The sequence below is a fragment of the Leptonychotes weddellii genome, chromosome 16 (assembly GCF_054177405.1).
Source record: "Leptonychotes weddellii isolate Sample4059 chromosome 16, ASM5417740v2, whole genome shotgun sequence".
In the NCBI taxonomy this organism is placed as follows: domain Eukaryota; kingdom Metazoa; phylum Chordata; class Mammalia; order Carnivora; family Phocidae; genus Leptonychotes; species Leptonychotes weddellii.
This window is the reverse complement of record NC_138384.1, coordinates 15,396,521-15,411,926: the sequence shown is the minus strand read 5'-3', so window position 1 is coordinate 15,411,926 and position 15,406 is coordinate 15,396,521. Positions and strand designations below refer to the sequence as shown.

Below are 15,406 nucleotides of genomic sequence, written 5' to 3'. Positions count from 1 at the left end.
GCCACTGAGAATGTGCTATTCCAGAGTAGAAATCAGAAACCTTTCCCCAGTTTTTTGGCAACTACCTTCCCCACTCCTTTTGCTACAACAGAGGTAAATAATTGATGGTCACCATTGTTTTCTTGTTAGATTGATAATGTCTGAGGTCCAAGGCCCTGAAATATACAAAACTAAAATGCAAAAGCTTAGAAACTACAGATCTGGCAGCAGATGTTTTTCTCACCTGCTTCAGTCGTAGATAATGGATTAGAATTACAAACTTTTTGTCTCTGTGAATCTCTTCCTCCCTGGAATAGTCCCCATGCTGAGAGCCATTAGTCTTCTATTCCTACTTGAGTGAACATTTTTTTGGTCTGCTTTGGATTATGGAAACTCAACTTAGAAACACTTGGTGTTGGGGCGCCTGGGTGGCTCAGTCGTTAAGCGTCTGCCTTCAGCTCAGGTCATGATCCCAGGGTCCTGGGATCGAGCCCCGCATCGGGCTCCCTGCTCCGTGGGAAGTCTGCTTCTCCCTCTCCCACTCCCCCTGCTCTCACTATCTCTCTCTCTGTCAAATAAAATATTTTTAAAAAGTTAAAAAAAAAAAAAAGAAACACTTGGTGTTTTCTGTGTCATTTTGCCTGCCTGTCTACTGTAGAGCGAGTAAGCTAGACACATTTGTGGTCCATGATGTTTCTCTTTGGATGATGCGTCCACTTGTGGGTTCGTTATTTGAGCTGCCGGCAGTTGAGGAGATTAGGTACATACACATGCTAACCTGGCAGAAGTAGTCACTACCATTTCATTCGTTTATTCAGCAGATACTATCTAGGTGACAGTTCAGCGGCTCCAAGTATCATTACAATGAGTAGACTCAGTAACCTGACCATTTTCCCATTTAAATTTTTGAATGGGTAGTACACGATGTACATGGCAAAAAATTGAAATAGTGCAAAAAAGTGTACTTTTATATATACGTTTTATATATAAATAAACTTATCCTTTATGTATAATTATGTTAATTGTATATAATACATAAATAATATATATTTATATATATATTTTACATATATATAAAATGACTCCTTTCCATCTCCAACTCTCAGTCTCCCAGTTCTCCTTCCTCAGAGGTAGCCAGCTATCATTTTCTTGTTTTCTCTTCCCAAGAGATTCTATGCATTCATAAATATAAATGGGTGGACAGACAGATCGATCCATTGATCAATCAGTTGATAAGCAGACCAACATCCCTTCCTTAAAAAAAAACCACATACTGTTCTATACCTTGTTTCTTTTTACTTAAAATTTTTATCTTAGTGATTTTTTTTCCTACAAGAAACCCACTTTTTCTTTTAAAATTTTTATTTAAATTCTAGTTATTTAACATACAGTGCAGTTAGTGATTGTTGTTTAACAGTATCCCATAGACAAGAATTTTGATGAGATGGCATTTGCCGTACGTAACAGGATTTGATGTGTTTTTTAAAAACAAATAAGAGGGGTGCCTGGGTGGCTCAGTTGTTAAACGTCTGCCTTCAGCTCAGGTCATGATCCCGGGGTCCTGGGATCGAGCCCCGCTTCGGGCTCCCTGCTCAGTGGGAAGTCTGCTTCTCCCTCTCCCACTCCCCCTGCTTGTGTTCCCTCTCTCGCTGTCTCTCTCTCTCTGTCAAATAAATAAATAAAATCTTTTAAAAAAACAAAAAAAAAACCCCAAAAAACAAATAAGATTGTGGGGCGCCTGGGTGGCTCAGTTGGTTGAGCAATTGAGCGTCTGCCTTCAGCTCGAGTTGTGGTCCCAGGGTCCTGGGATTGAGACCTGCATCGGCTCCCTTCTCAGTGGGGAGTCTGCTTCTCCTGTTCCCTCTGCCTCCCCCCTCGTGCTCTTTTTCTCTCTTGTTCTCTCTCTCAAGTAAATAAATAAAAATCTTTTTAAATAAATAAATAAAAACAAATAAGATTGTCTCCATAAAGGCTTAACGTGTTATTTAAACTTCATTTTTTAAGTTAAGAGTTAACTTTTGAAATCAAGTAAATTCCATGTATGTTAGAAGCAATCTATAAGTTGCATTTAAAAGCAGATACATATTTTTCTTCCTGATGCTACTCACTTTTGTTATATAATAGTTTTTAGAACACATACATAATAATCAGTTTACCTTCTCTTTTATGGGAGAGAAACTAAAAAGAATACATTGTTTATAATTATGTAATGTAGTTACTTAGTTGCATCATACCAAAAATTTCCTTCAAAGAATTGTTTAATATTCCTGTCATACATAAAACCTAGTTCATTAATGTTTGGAATGGTTATGCAGGTGCCCTTTAGCTGAGCGGTGATTGCTCTTTACCAAATAATTTTGCATGGTTGATTCATTGTTCCTGATTTTGTCTAACATTTCTTTTTTGAAACATACTATTTTGAAATAAAGCATAGAATGTAATGGCAAAATCCATCTTGTAAAACAAAATATCCATTGCTGAGGCATCTCAAGGATTACTGTCTTCTCATAATGCTTTATTTAGAAATAGTGTGTAGTTTTGCATAAGAAGGTGTTAGAAGGATAAGGTAACATCTTTTTCAAATTAGTCCTCCAGTGTTAGAACAAATTTTTCACTTCTTTGGTCCCAGTAGAAATTACTCTGTGAATGTTGAAATTTTTTCTTCAGTGATATCTTATATATGTTATCACAGTGGGTTCTCGAGAGAGTCATACAGAAATTTGTCTTAAAGGGTGTTTTTCATCTTTGAATTTTGTCCTTACATGCAGGGAGATATTTTTTACTTGACTGGGCTGACTCTAGGGATGATACATACTTTACAAGACAGTAATTATTAATACACTGGAGCTTCTTGAGAAGGCTGTCCTCAAGATCCGCACATGGGGGACGCCGGGGTGGCACAGTGAGTTAAGCGGCTGCCTTCGGCTTGGGTCATAGTCCCGGGGTCCTGGGATCGAGTCCCACATCGGGCTCCTTGCTCAGTGGGGAGCCTGCTTCTCCCTCTGCCTCTGCCTCTGCCTCTCCCCCTGCTTGTGCTCTGTCTCTCTCTCTCTCTGACAAATAAATAAAATCTTTAAAAAAAAAAAAAGATCCGCACGTGGCCATGTCATAGTTGGGACTATAAAATGTTGAAATCATGTATTTTAATAATCAAACTTTTTAGATTTTAAGAAATTAATACTGAAATTCATATTGTGACAGTTCATGCTATAAAGTCCATTGTATTATGGGGGGAAAATCCTTTCCAATGGTGTTTGAAACCAAAAGTTCCAAAGTTGTTTTTTCATAAGTTACTGGCCACATAGAAACCACAGTGTTCTAAATAAAAAGCTGCAGAAACTATCGGACCACCCAAATACTCATGAGCTGCACTGAAGGTGTCATGTGGCTAAAAATCCACTTTTTCCAATTTTAAATGCTTGGAATCCTCTTGGAATAGCAAGCATCTAATTTAGGAAATAAAACATAAGCTCATTAAAAAAAAAGGTCCTTATACACTTGCGGTAGGTTTCTCTTCTATTTAAATCTCTGAAAGTCTAAACTGTTTAGGCTGAAGGTTCACTTTATAAATGCCCTATCTATATACTTTAATGCATCATAATCATAATTCTGGTGCATTGTTTCCTATGTTTATGTTCTGTTGACAGAGTACACTATTCCTTAAGCATGTGTTTTCCCACGTTTTTTCAGAAATGGTTTTCATGGTGAAACCATGCCCACTGACCCCTAAATCCTTTCATGTATGTTTGCCAATTACTACATTTCTTTGTCATTCTCTTAACCATATCAGAGAGAGTCCATACTTATGGTACAGTGCCTCTTGGAATCATAGTATCTAGAAGAGCATATCTCTGTATACCAGGTATAAGATAGAAAAATCTACATGTGGGTAGTGCTCCTTCAGTCTTTCCAGACATGGGAGAATAGTGTTTCCTTCTTTCTAACCTTTAGAAGGCTGCTATTGTAGATTTTGCTGAAATGCCCTTGGGCCAGAAAATTGTGTTGAGTTAATTAAATATGGCTTTAGAATTAGAGTTTATCTGGTCTGAACCTTTCATTTTATAAGTGAGGAAACTGATTTACCTTTGAACTTGAAGGCTGTAGATAGTTTCAGTTATGAGCAGCTTAATAAAAAGGCTACTCAGATATTAGGAAATATTTCCTTTTACCCTACAGAGTCTGTGTTTATTTATTTATTTTATGAGGGAATTAACGCCTTAATGAACCTCGAACTTAAGAAACCAATTTATTCAAACAGTTCATTTCTGTTAATTTTGAACTAAAATCAGAGTAGGCTTAAAACAGTTTAGTAGTTCGGGGCGCCTGGGTGGCTCAGTTGGTTAAGCGACTGCCTTCGGCTCAGGTCATGATCCTGGGGTCCCTGGATCAAGTCCCACATCGGGCTCCCTGCTCGGCAGGGAGCCTGCTTCTCCCTCTGACCCTCCCCCCTTTCATGTGCTCTCTCTCTCTCATTCTCTCTGTCTCAAATAAATAAATAAAATCTTTAAAAAAAAAATAAAAATTAAAAATTAAAAATTAAAAAAAAACAGTTTAGTAGTTCAGAAGTGTATTCCAGAAACATGCATATTAATTACTTGGTAAGGCTTTTGGTAGAAGAACTCTGGATTTAATCTGCTCTCTTGTAACTGAAATCATATAGTATTGCAATTACAGCCTTCCATGCCAAAATTGAGCAGTCCCTGTTCTCCTGACCAAAAATCTTGCATGTAAATTAAGATGTGGGCAAGGACATAACCAGCCAGATATGCCTGAACACACAAAGGGGTAAGTTAAAGTCAATCATAAACTGTAGGAATTTCACTTAGGCATCCATTAGATTGAGCACAGAGCTTTGGAGTGGAAATGGGAATTGGGGAGCTGTGCATAGAAAGAATGGCAGGGTGGGGGTGAAGGAAGGTTTTGTGTGAACAAAACCTTTTCTTTTTAATTTTGTTAAATTAAAAATAATGTACTTGGCTTCTTTCCAAACTTGGCTGAGGTACTTGGCTTCTAAGAGCAGTGCCTTAAACACCTCTTTCATTATAGTTGATTAAAAGTGGAGTCACTGTAGTTTGGCATTTACTTGGCTGTCAGTGTCTTAAAGAGAGGGTCCACTTCTTTCTCTTCTCTTTCCTCCAGTAGTAGGGAAATTGGTCTTTTTGCCTCCAGGGATGGAATGATCTTAAAACAGGAATTGAGGTACTTAGTTTTTTTGTTTTGTTTTGTTTTTTAAGTGTTTTTAAAATTTTTTATTGCTTATTAGAAACTATTACAGTTGGAGCATATTATGGTCTTCTCTCTGGTCTTTCTCTTTCTTTTCTCAGTTGCTTTCTGCATTGTCTTGAGTTTCACTCCAGTTAGCACACATCCCAGGCTTTTAGTTGTAAAAGAGGCTAAAGGTTTGAAATCTAGAGAATCCAGTAATAGGAACTTTGGCTTTTACTATGATTACAGATTAAACATAACACATACATTACTCTATAATGCCTTCATGTAAGCCTTTCAAATTGTCCTAATTTTTTTAATACTGACTGTACATTTTTTGTTCTAAAATCATATGTGGATAAAGCATAAAAGACCATGGACATTTTCTTGATGAAATTCAATTATTTCATGGCTACTATAGTGGAATCTTTTATAAGGCAACATTATAAGTTAATCTGACACACACACTACCATAACTACTACAACCACCACCTTCCAAATGTATAAAACATTTGCTGTATTTCTCAAAGATCGACTAGTAATATGTTTTAATTAACCTGACTGATGATATTCTAGTAGAAATGTCCCAGATAGCAGTTAATCATCAAGGTCTCAAAGAAGTATAGTAGTTTATTTATGTGCCTTATCTGAAACTTTTTATTAAAAGTTTTACTTGCCTGTAGGCTAATTTCTTTTGGGTTTGGGGCATGTATTCATTTGCATGGCAGTGTTTGGGTATATGAAATTAAAACTCATTCCATGATCTGCTCTAAAGTATCTAGACCAGTATGTAGGGTTTTTGGAAATTCTTGGTGATTACTGAAAATTGTGGTTAAACAGAGTAAATATTCTGTGTTCACACCCTAGCATACTTCTACATATTGGCAAAGAGGATATTTTGGGCAGCAGTAACCTATGCTAATGGGTTTGTCCTCTGGCAGTAAGTTAGCAGGCCTTTTGTATATACAGCTAATTAATGGACTCTAGAACTTCATTTGATATTTACTTAAATTGGATTTAAAAATTTTAATAACAGCTTTATAAGATATAATTCACATACCATCCAATTTATCTCTATAAGATGTACCAGTCAGGGGGTTTTAGTATATTCATAGAGCTGTGCCACCATAATCACAATAATTTTGGAACATTTTCATCATTCCAGAAAGAAACCTCATACCATTAACAGTCATTCCTTTTCCCCTCCAACTCCTCTTCCCCTGTTGCCGCCCACCCCAGCCCTAGGGAACCACAGATCTACTTTCTACCTCTAGATTTGCCTATGCTGAACCTCTCATACAAATGGATTTCTATAATACTTGTATAATATGTCGTGTTTTGTATCCAGCTCCTTTCACTTAGCATAATGTTTTCAAGGTTCATCCATGTTGAAGCATGGATCAGTACTTTATTACTTTTTATTGCCAGAAATTTGCTTTTAAGGTTGTTTTGATATTTCCCCCCCTTAATTCCATTCTTCCCATTTCATTGTTAAATAAGCCTTAGGCTTTCTAATCATAATTATTATGATTTCAGAGAGTAACCAGTTCATTTCTATAAGCCACAGAGCAATCATCTGCATGCTCTAGAGCATTTCACATTTGATCTTTTTGACACAGTTTTGATTTTTTAAAATACGTTTTCAGAAAATGTGGTCTTTGCTACTGCCAGTGGCAAGCCCAGCTGAACTAGGCATGTCATTGTGACTGCAGCTAGTTCATTTCAATATAGTTTGTATCAATAGCCTTTTTTTTTTTTCTACATCTAAGAAAGTTTAGGCCATTTTTCTATGCTTTCCTTACTTGTTCTTCACTAGGGAGTACCAGTATGTTATCAGAAATAGAATTCTTGGTCCTCCCAGTGCATTAGGTTTATAAACATCAAACTGCATGAAAGATGAAGTTCTGTTATCAGCTGCAAAGTTTATATAGATATTCAGGAAGATTTACATACTTATTAATCTTCTTTGTTTCTCTTGGTAACTTTTGAATATGCATCTTCTTCAGGACCCTTCGAAAGATGCTCCATGCAAAAGGTTAGTATACCCTTAATGGACTTCCTTATGTTCAACATAATGTCTGGCCAGAGGTTCTTCCATAAATATACATGTATAACATAATTGAAGAATACAGTTTGACTTGGGAAGAAAAGTGGGGAATATAGTCAAGAGTATTGTGAAAGTATTATATAGTGACACATGGTAGCTACACTTGTGAGCACCGCATAAGTATCAACTTGTCAAATCACTGTGTTGTACACCTTAAACTAATGTAATATTGTATTACTATATTTCTAGTATATGTTAACTACATTTCAGTTTTTAAAAAGTACCAGTCAGGGGGTTTTAGTATATTTTTTTGGCCAAAATTACTGCAAATTCAGTGGTTCCTTACCATTAGCAAAATTAATTTTGACAGTTTGAATCGTTTTGAGTAATCTCAAAAGTTTATGCTTTGAGTAATTTTTAAATCATGTTGTGACATAATTTGGAATCACATTTGGTGAGAGGCCAGTGCATGGACAGCTAACTACTGTTAAGTCAAGCTAACAGTCTCTGCAGCTCAGCCCTGCTATGCAACTTCCACTTAAAACTTAATCTCATTTAATCCTCACAACCACTCTGTAAGGTATGTGCTATTATTGCATTTTATAGAAGGAAAAAATATGCATTGCATGCGTATTCAGGGATTTGGGGTTTTTTTTTTCAAAGGTTTACTTCAAATATCCCTTGCCGTGGTTTTAGGAATACAATAGTATGAGCTCTGGAAGATATACATTTGCCTCAATTTAATTTGAGGTTAAGGACAGAGAATTTAAAAAATTTAAACTTAAAGGAAACTATTAATAAATTCACCTTCCTTAATATTAAGATCTTATGCTCAGCCAAATACTCTGGAAAGAATTTGAAAACACAAGCCATAAACTTGCAGCAGACTTAGGCTACACATAGCACTTGTTAAGAATTACTATGCAGGGGCGCCTGGGTGGCTCAGTCGGTTAAGGGACAGACTCTTGATTTCAGCTCGCATCATGGTCTCATGTGTAGTGAGATTGAGAGCCCAGCGTTGGGCTCTGTGCTCAGTGGGAAGTCTCCTTGAGATTCTCTCCCTATTCCCCTCCCTCTACTCATATGCTTTCTCTCCCTCTCTCTCTAAAATAAATAAATGCATCTTTAAAAAGAAGAATTATTATGCAGAATACATAAAGAATTCCTACAAATCAATTTAAAAAATTTAGTAGACTATGAGAGAAGACTTAAACAAGCACTTCACAGAAGAGGAAACCCAAATACAGGCACATGAAAAAAAAAAGGTTTAATTTCACTTGTTATCAGAGAGATGCAAATTAAAATCATAAGGTAGGGGCGCATGGGTGGCTCAGTGGGTTAAGTGTTGGACTCTTGGTTTCTGCTCAGGTCATAGTCTCACGGTCGTGAGATCTAGCCCTAAGTTGTCTCCTCACTCAGTGGGAAGTCTGCTTGAGATTCCTTCCCTCTCCCTCTGCCCCTCCCCCTACTTGCTCATGTGTGCTCTTTCTCTCTTTCAAATAAATAAATAAAATCTTTTAAAAATAATAAAATAAAATCATAAGATATATTTTACAACTACCAGGTTAGCAAAAATTGAAAATTCTACAGATAAGAGAAGTTGTTGAGGAAGTGGATCGCCAAGGTTCTTAGGCCCTCTTAGGGGAGCATAAATGGGTACAATCACTTCGGAAAAGAATTTGGCATTATCTAGTAATTTTGGCAATATGAATAACTTTTGACCCAGAAATTCCATTTCTAGGGATATATGTGAGAGAAATGTGTGCACAAGTATGCCAGGAAACACATACATAGAATGTTCATAACAGCATTATTCAAGATAGCAAAATACTGGAAACAACCCAAATAACCATTCCTTAATAAAATGAATCCAAAAAATAATAAAATAGAATGAATCCATTCTGGTATATTCATAAAGTGTAATACTACAAAGCAATAAAAACAAATGAGTCACAACTACATGCAGTAACCTGAGCAAATCTCCAAAACCAGAGTTCTGTCTTATGGCTGGGAAGTTACTGTTGCACCTAAAACTCTTCTGGTGCAGCATAAATCCGTTTCCTCTGCTTCTATCCCCAGTGACAGCTAAGTATTACAAAGGATTGTATGAGAACTGGTGGTCAACCATTCTCAGTCTTTTGCATGGAAGAATTTCTCTTCAGTGTTTTCTCAAGGACCCTACTTTTGTCTCTTGTGGTTCTCCAAGATACCTGAATTGATTACCTTTCTGGGGACATTGGACTTCAAAGTTCCCATGTGCCATAGTGCTGTTGTACATGCCAGTTTGCTTGCTTGCTTTTTTACACTAAGCTCCTTGGCTGACATTCTAAACTCTGGGGCAGCTTTCTGCCATACTTAAATGTACAAAGTGCCAGGCATGTTTAGGCAAGGAGAATCATTTTTGTTACTGAAACTCGGCTGGTTTTATTGGCTTCAAAACCTTTTAATACCAAGGCTGCGTATGTCTTAGTAGAGGGGCATGCAGGTCATTTGGATCATGGAAAAATTACACTTTAAAATGAGCAGTGCTAATGAGCTGAATAGAGAAGAATTATTTTAAAGAGAGTGATGACAATCCTGAAGTTCCTAAGGAAAGTCTCTTACAGGACTTCTCAAGCCAACTGCGATTTATTTAACTTTATTTGACCTTATTTTTTCCCCCTAAAGATTTATTTATTTATTTTAGAGAGAGAGCAGGAGGGAGAGGGAGAAAGAGAATCTCAAGCAGGCTCAATCAGGGCTCGATCCCGCAACCCTGAGATCACGACTTGAGCCAAAACCAAGAGTTGGTTGCTTAACTGACTGAGCCACCCAGGCACCCCAACTTTTTTTTAAGCCAACTGCCATTTATTTATTTAACTTTTCAATATGTTCTATGTGGGTGTGTATCCTTGTTAGTGTCCAAACTTAACTAGAGACTAAGAGGATGGGTCTGGAATCAGACGGGTTGACTCAATTCGCTTTGTGATTTTGGGTACAAGGCTTGTATTCTCTGTGTATATGAGAGTAATAGTAGTACCTATTTCATAGGGTGGTTTTGAGGATTAAATTTAGAAAATACATGTGAGACAGATAAAACATTGCCAATAGTTGTATCAGATGGTATTGCTTTTAAATTTGTAATTATATCTATAAAATGGTGGCTTTTTTCCTGTTTAAAAATGTTAATTATAAAATATGTAAAAAACAAAGCGCAAAGAAGAAAAATTTAAGCCATCCGTAATCCAGATATAACCACTACTTGTCTTTGTAAAAACATATAAAGAACTGTGTATGTATGTATATATTTTTTCATCATACTATGCATTCTGTTTTTAATGTTTTAAAACTTACTGTTTAATATTATCATACCAATCCAAATGTTTTTTCCTGCTACTTGGGTGCTAAAAGCAGTTAAACTTTCCAAAGTAAATAAAAACTCTTTGCTCATAAAAATGTGAAAATGTGGGTGTTGAGAGATAGCAAATGTTTGGTATCAGGTGTTCACGGCTTCATTGCTTTCCCCCCACTTCTAGTTGCTGGTCGTACTGGATTTTGCCCATCCTAGGCGCTATTGTCTTAGGTTTCCTGTACCGTTACTACACGGCGGAAAGCAAATCCTCCTGAGGAGACCATGTGGAAGTTGGAAAGCATATCCATTGGGAGTGCGAGCTAGAGACTCGTTTGGAGGCAGAGCGATGCCCTCTTCTCGAATCCTGCTGGGTGTGTGCTTCCCCCTTGGAGGCCAGATGGTTGGCCAGACGCCCACCCCAGACCTGGGGCCAGTGTCCTTCATTTCCCAGAGCCTTACTCCCAAAGCACCTGCTCATTGTTCTGTGTCCCTGCCAATGCCCCTCCCTCCGCTGGCTTCCACCAGCCCCTTCGTGTTTCTGAACTTGGTTTTATAATTACAATCCGAATGTCCTAGTGACATTGTCCTTTGGTGAAAATGCCTGCTTTCCAGTTCCTTGATGTACATCAGACGTTCTTAACAGGGCAACACACTGGTTCTGAAGCTTTCCTTTTTCCATTTTTCTTCTGACTTCATTCTATTATTTATCATAAGGGGTTTAATTAATGAAGTAAAGTTGCACACCTGTGACAAAACACAACTGCCAGATGATCTCGTTCCTTGTTTGTATTTGTTCAAATTCGGAAGGACCATGAAATCCTGTCCTCCCTCCGGAGCTAGGGTAGGAGGTAGCTCTTGCCACCCCCCAGGTCCGCCAAGTGCTGCTGGACAGAACTGTGCTTCCGTCGTATGTCTTGGGAGCAGAGAGGAAGAGGGAAGGGGAGAGATGAATTGGGGTGAGTGATAGGGTGAATGCCTAGTCCTCTTTGTTTCACAAAATATTGAAGACACTACTTAGGACGGGAATTAAGGGAAAGCACCAAAGACTTCATTCTTTTCTTTTCTTTTTTTTTCCCCCCCCAAGACTTCATGCTCTACTTTGGCATGCCACCACTTTGTAGCCATCTTCTTCTTTTCCCCCCCGCTGTCTTACTGCTTAGATACAGATTTATAATTCTATCTGTAGAACTTTACCAAAATTTTTTTATCGATTAAGATGAGTGAATTTTTTCACTCCCCGTTTTACAAAAACAAGAGTCCAACTTGATCAAAGCTACAGTAGCTGATCTTCTGTTAGCCCCAGTAAAAGAACTTCCACAGTGAAGTGGCCTTCGAAAGGGGGAGAGCGTGACAAGAGAATGTTTTCCATTTCGTCCGGATTTTACCTCCATGGCTCCAATTTGTGGTTTTGTTGTTTTTCCATTGATGGGGAAAAGAAAAAAACAACCAGCTAGAAGTTTTGTTCCTTTTATTCCTTTAATTGAAGAGTAGGTTATTATTTAGAAGAAATACTATTTATTAGTGAGTGTTCCTTATTGGTTCAGGAATTTCTCTGGCTTATTTGACTTTACTTTTTTTTTCCCCTATGGAAGCAGCTGAGGAGACAGTGTATGGGCTGTTTTCTGCCAACAATTGTTTGTGGTGGTTTTTCTCCCCATCTTTTAAGCATTACCAGTTTGCTTCTGAGCCACTATCCTGTGCAGCAAGGAGTGGCTTGGTTCCAGAAGGACCATGGACACTACTCAGTATCTCCCCCTGCCCCACCTTCACTTCCAACTTGCCACGGACTTGACAAGACAGAAAAGGCCCCCGCAAAGCAGCGTCTGCCCCTGCAGACTGTTTAAGAAAAGGTTCAACCCAGGTCCTGTCGTGAATTCAGAATTCATCAAAATAATATTAACCTTGTATTTGCACACTTGGATATGATATTATAAAGAAATTTTAGGGGATTTTTGGCAGACTTTTATATATCCGGGGTGTGGGAATAGTGAAACTTCTATCTTTAGAAAATATTTTGTATAAGATGCCACTTTTAGACAATTTATTGAAAAAAACCTTTGGTGATTATGTAACAAAAGTGGTGTGACTATTGATGCTCCTCCCATTTGAAGGCCTAAGGAAGGGCTGCCTTGAATAAGAATTGGTATATAATTGCTGTAATAATTAAGCTGCATGATTACATGGGCCACATTGGGGTAGAAATGACAAACAAAGGACTATTGAGGAACTGGAAGGGGAACATTGAGGCTGAAACTAAGCCAGCAGATAACTTGGATCAATTAAAAGTATATTGGCAGTCTCCAAAATTAAATGAAAAACATCTGGCTGATAAGAAATGTTAAAGAGTTACAGTCTTAAGTAAAATTGGTGAGTTTTTTTTTTTAATATATTTTTAGGGTGAACACTAACATAAAAGGTAGCTTTTCTATTTCATATTGGTTTTCTTTTCCTGTTTATATCTGGACTTGTTTTTCCTCGGAGCCAGAGGAAAAGATTTTCAGACTTTGTCTCTACCGTCCATGAAATCCATCCAACACCCAGGGCTTCTTTTGATCTACTCCTGATGTCACTTTGTACTAGAAAAACCACGTTTGGGTCCATTCACTGTTACTCTGCTGAGCCAGACGAAAGGTAGAGCTAGTGTGCGAATTTGCAGAGGTTTTTCTAAACAGTAGAATAATACAATAATACAAATCCATCAAAAAGGACTTGTTTTAGGAGGTAAACTCAAATTCTCGTAACAGTCTCAACAGCGGTAGGTCACGAAAACCCTTCTGGAGAGTAAGTGGAGCCAGTCTCTGTTGGCTGATGGGGCCCCGGAGGGCTGGTCTCTGGGGTGGTGGGTTGTTCGTTCCTGAGGAGGACCAGTCGTGGCCGCACACTGTGCTGTACACATGATGGCTGGAGGTCACAAAAGGAGGAGATGAGGGACAACGTGTGCCACCCACATGGGGATATGAGTACCAGGTCTCCAAAATTTCCTAGCCCCTGTCCCTTAGTAATTGGTTTCAGTTTCTAAACAATTCCACATTTTTTTTTTAAAGATTTTATTTATTTATTTGAGACAGAATGAGAGAGAGAGAGAGCACATGAGAGGGGATAGGGTCAGAGGACGAAGCAGACTCCCTGCCAAGCAGGGAGCCCGATGCGGTACTCGATCCCGGGACTCCAGGATCATGACCTGAGCCGAAGGCAAGTCGCTTAACCAACTGAGCCACCCAGGCGCCCTAAACAATTCCACATTTATTAAAGACAATAAAGTGGGGACAAAGTTGATGCTGTATTTAGTTCTTTTGCGACCTCTTAAGCAGAAACAAAAATCCACTGGCACCTATAATTTGAGCCTGTTAAGTTCTTTTAGCAGTTGCCATAAATGCATATGTTGTGAGATAAGAGCATTGTTGAGTTTATACTCATTGAGTTCCGATGTGGAGCAATGAGAAATGCTTTATATTTATAGGCCAGGTATATCATTACTTATGGTATCTCGTGCTTCAAATCTCAAGTGATACCTATCTGGTTAAATTCCATTTTAGGAGATTGAAATGCAGAACATTAATGTTCATTACTTCCTTTCCTGAGAGAAATGGATTCAGACATGTCTTGTCTCAACAAGAGATTGTTTTTTTTTTTAAACCATCTTACTCTGTTGCCAAATATCACAAAAGTAATGGGGAGTTTAGTTCACATTTGGCTGTTGTTCTCTGAAAGGGCCTGGTTTGGAATTTGTGGGGGTGATTTCAGAGGGAGGTTCCAGAAAGCAGAGAGGTATTTGTCAAGTTACCTACCCAATATCTAGCATCTTACTCATAAGTTTTAGGAGCTGCTCTTTTCCTGTACCTATATTCTACGTGTGCTTGTTGGGCAAAATATTATGATTCTTTAACTTCCTTTCTTTTTACTTTACCCTCAACTGTGAACGAGTAATATTAACATTCCTTTTGTGTATTCAGTAATGGAGTTTGTTTACCTATGTTATTTCAGCATATTTTGAACAAAGATCTTTGTCTCTTTCTGCTGGAATGTGCACACAGTGAATGTTTGTTAGAACTACACACAATAAAGATACTGTTTTCCTTTTCTTGCCCTGACTACAGTTATTAATTTTTTTTTTTTTTTTTTTAAAGCAGAAGTGTTGGCTCTGTAATCCTAAGGTGTTCTGGAAGAAAAGAATTTGAGAAGCATGAAAGTTACCTGTATCTGTGCTAATACTGTGTTTAGTGTAACTTGCTGGACAGTTCTGTGGTTCTTCAGTATTCCTTCTGCTGCCCTTTCTTTGAAGTTAGTTGCTCGGTTGATAATCACAAGAGGCAAAAATCAAGACTTTTGCTGTATTAATGGACGTGAAGTGGCAACCAAGTAGACCAGTTGGGAGTTCTGTTTTTACTGAAACGATCTGGTAAAGAGAAGCCAGTACAAGGTAATAATATTTTGTTATCTGCAATTCCAGTCTTCAAATGATTGTTTTTCTTGGAAATAGCTAAACTGTTGGGGAAAATTAAACACTGAGCTTGAAGTTCTAGCGACTGTGTTAATTAAACAAGGGAAATAAACAATTTTTATAATTACCTTTAAAACGTACTGATAGCCTTCTAACATTACTAATGAGACATCGTTCATTAGGGCTTGGTTATTTCACTGTCACATGAATTACCAACAGGAAAGGATAGAAAGGATAGGCCCATTCTTGCTACTAGTGTTTGAATCTAATATTTAATCTCCAGTCCTAATACTTCATATGACTGCACTCTTCATGATACTGAGTATTTGGCAGGTGCTTGACAAATCCTGGCTTATTCCTGAAAGCCTGAGGTAGAAGATTGTGATTCCAGTTATGTAAATTT

At 37.8% G+C, this 15,406-nt stretch overlaps 1 protein-coding gene across 6 annotated transcripts in view; it reads left to right on the top strand.

The window, feature by feature from the left end:
• The window catches only part of CYB5B (cytochrome b5 type B), a 37,844-nt gene extending 22,762 nt beyond the window's left edge, over positions 1-15,082 (top strand). Inside the window, exons 4-6 of one of the 6 annotated variants that reach the window (XR_014140822.1) lie at positions 4,654-4,764; positions 7,191-7,219; positions 10,747-14,643. Coding sequence is in view for 3 of the 6 variants with exons in the window: in XM_006730066.3 (XP_006730129.1) it covers positions 7,191-7,219; positions 10,747-10,837 (120 nt within the window). In the remaining 3 variants the exon portion in view is untranslated. Of the gene's footprint in view, positions 1-4,653; positions 4,765-5,118; positions 6,236-7,190; positions 7,220-10,746; positions 14,644-14,689 lie in introns of those variants that run through there. The other 5 variants (XR_014140824.1, XR_014140823.1, XM_031024513.2 and 2 more) reach the window with 5 other exon arrangements.
• The last annotated feature ends 324 nt before the right edge of the window (positions 15,083-15,406 follow it).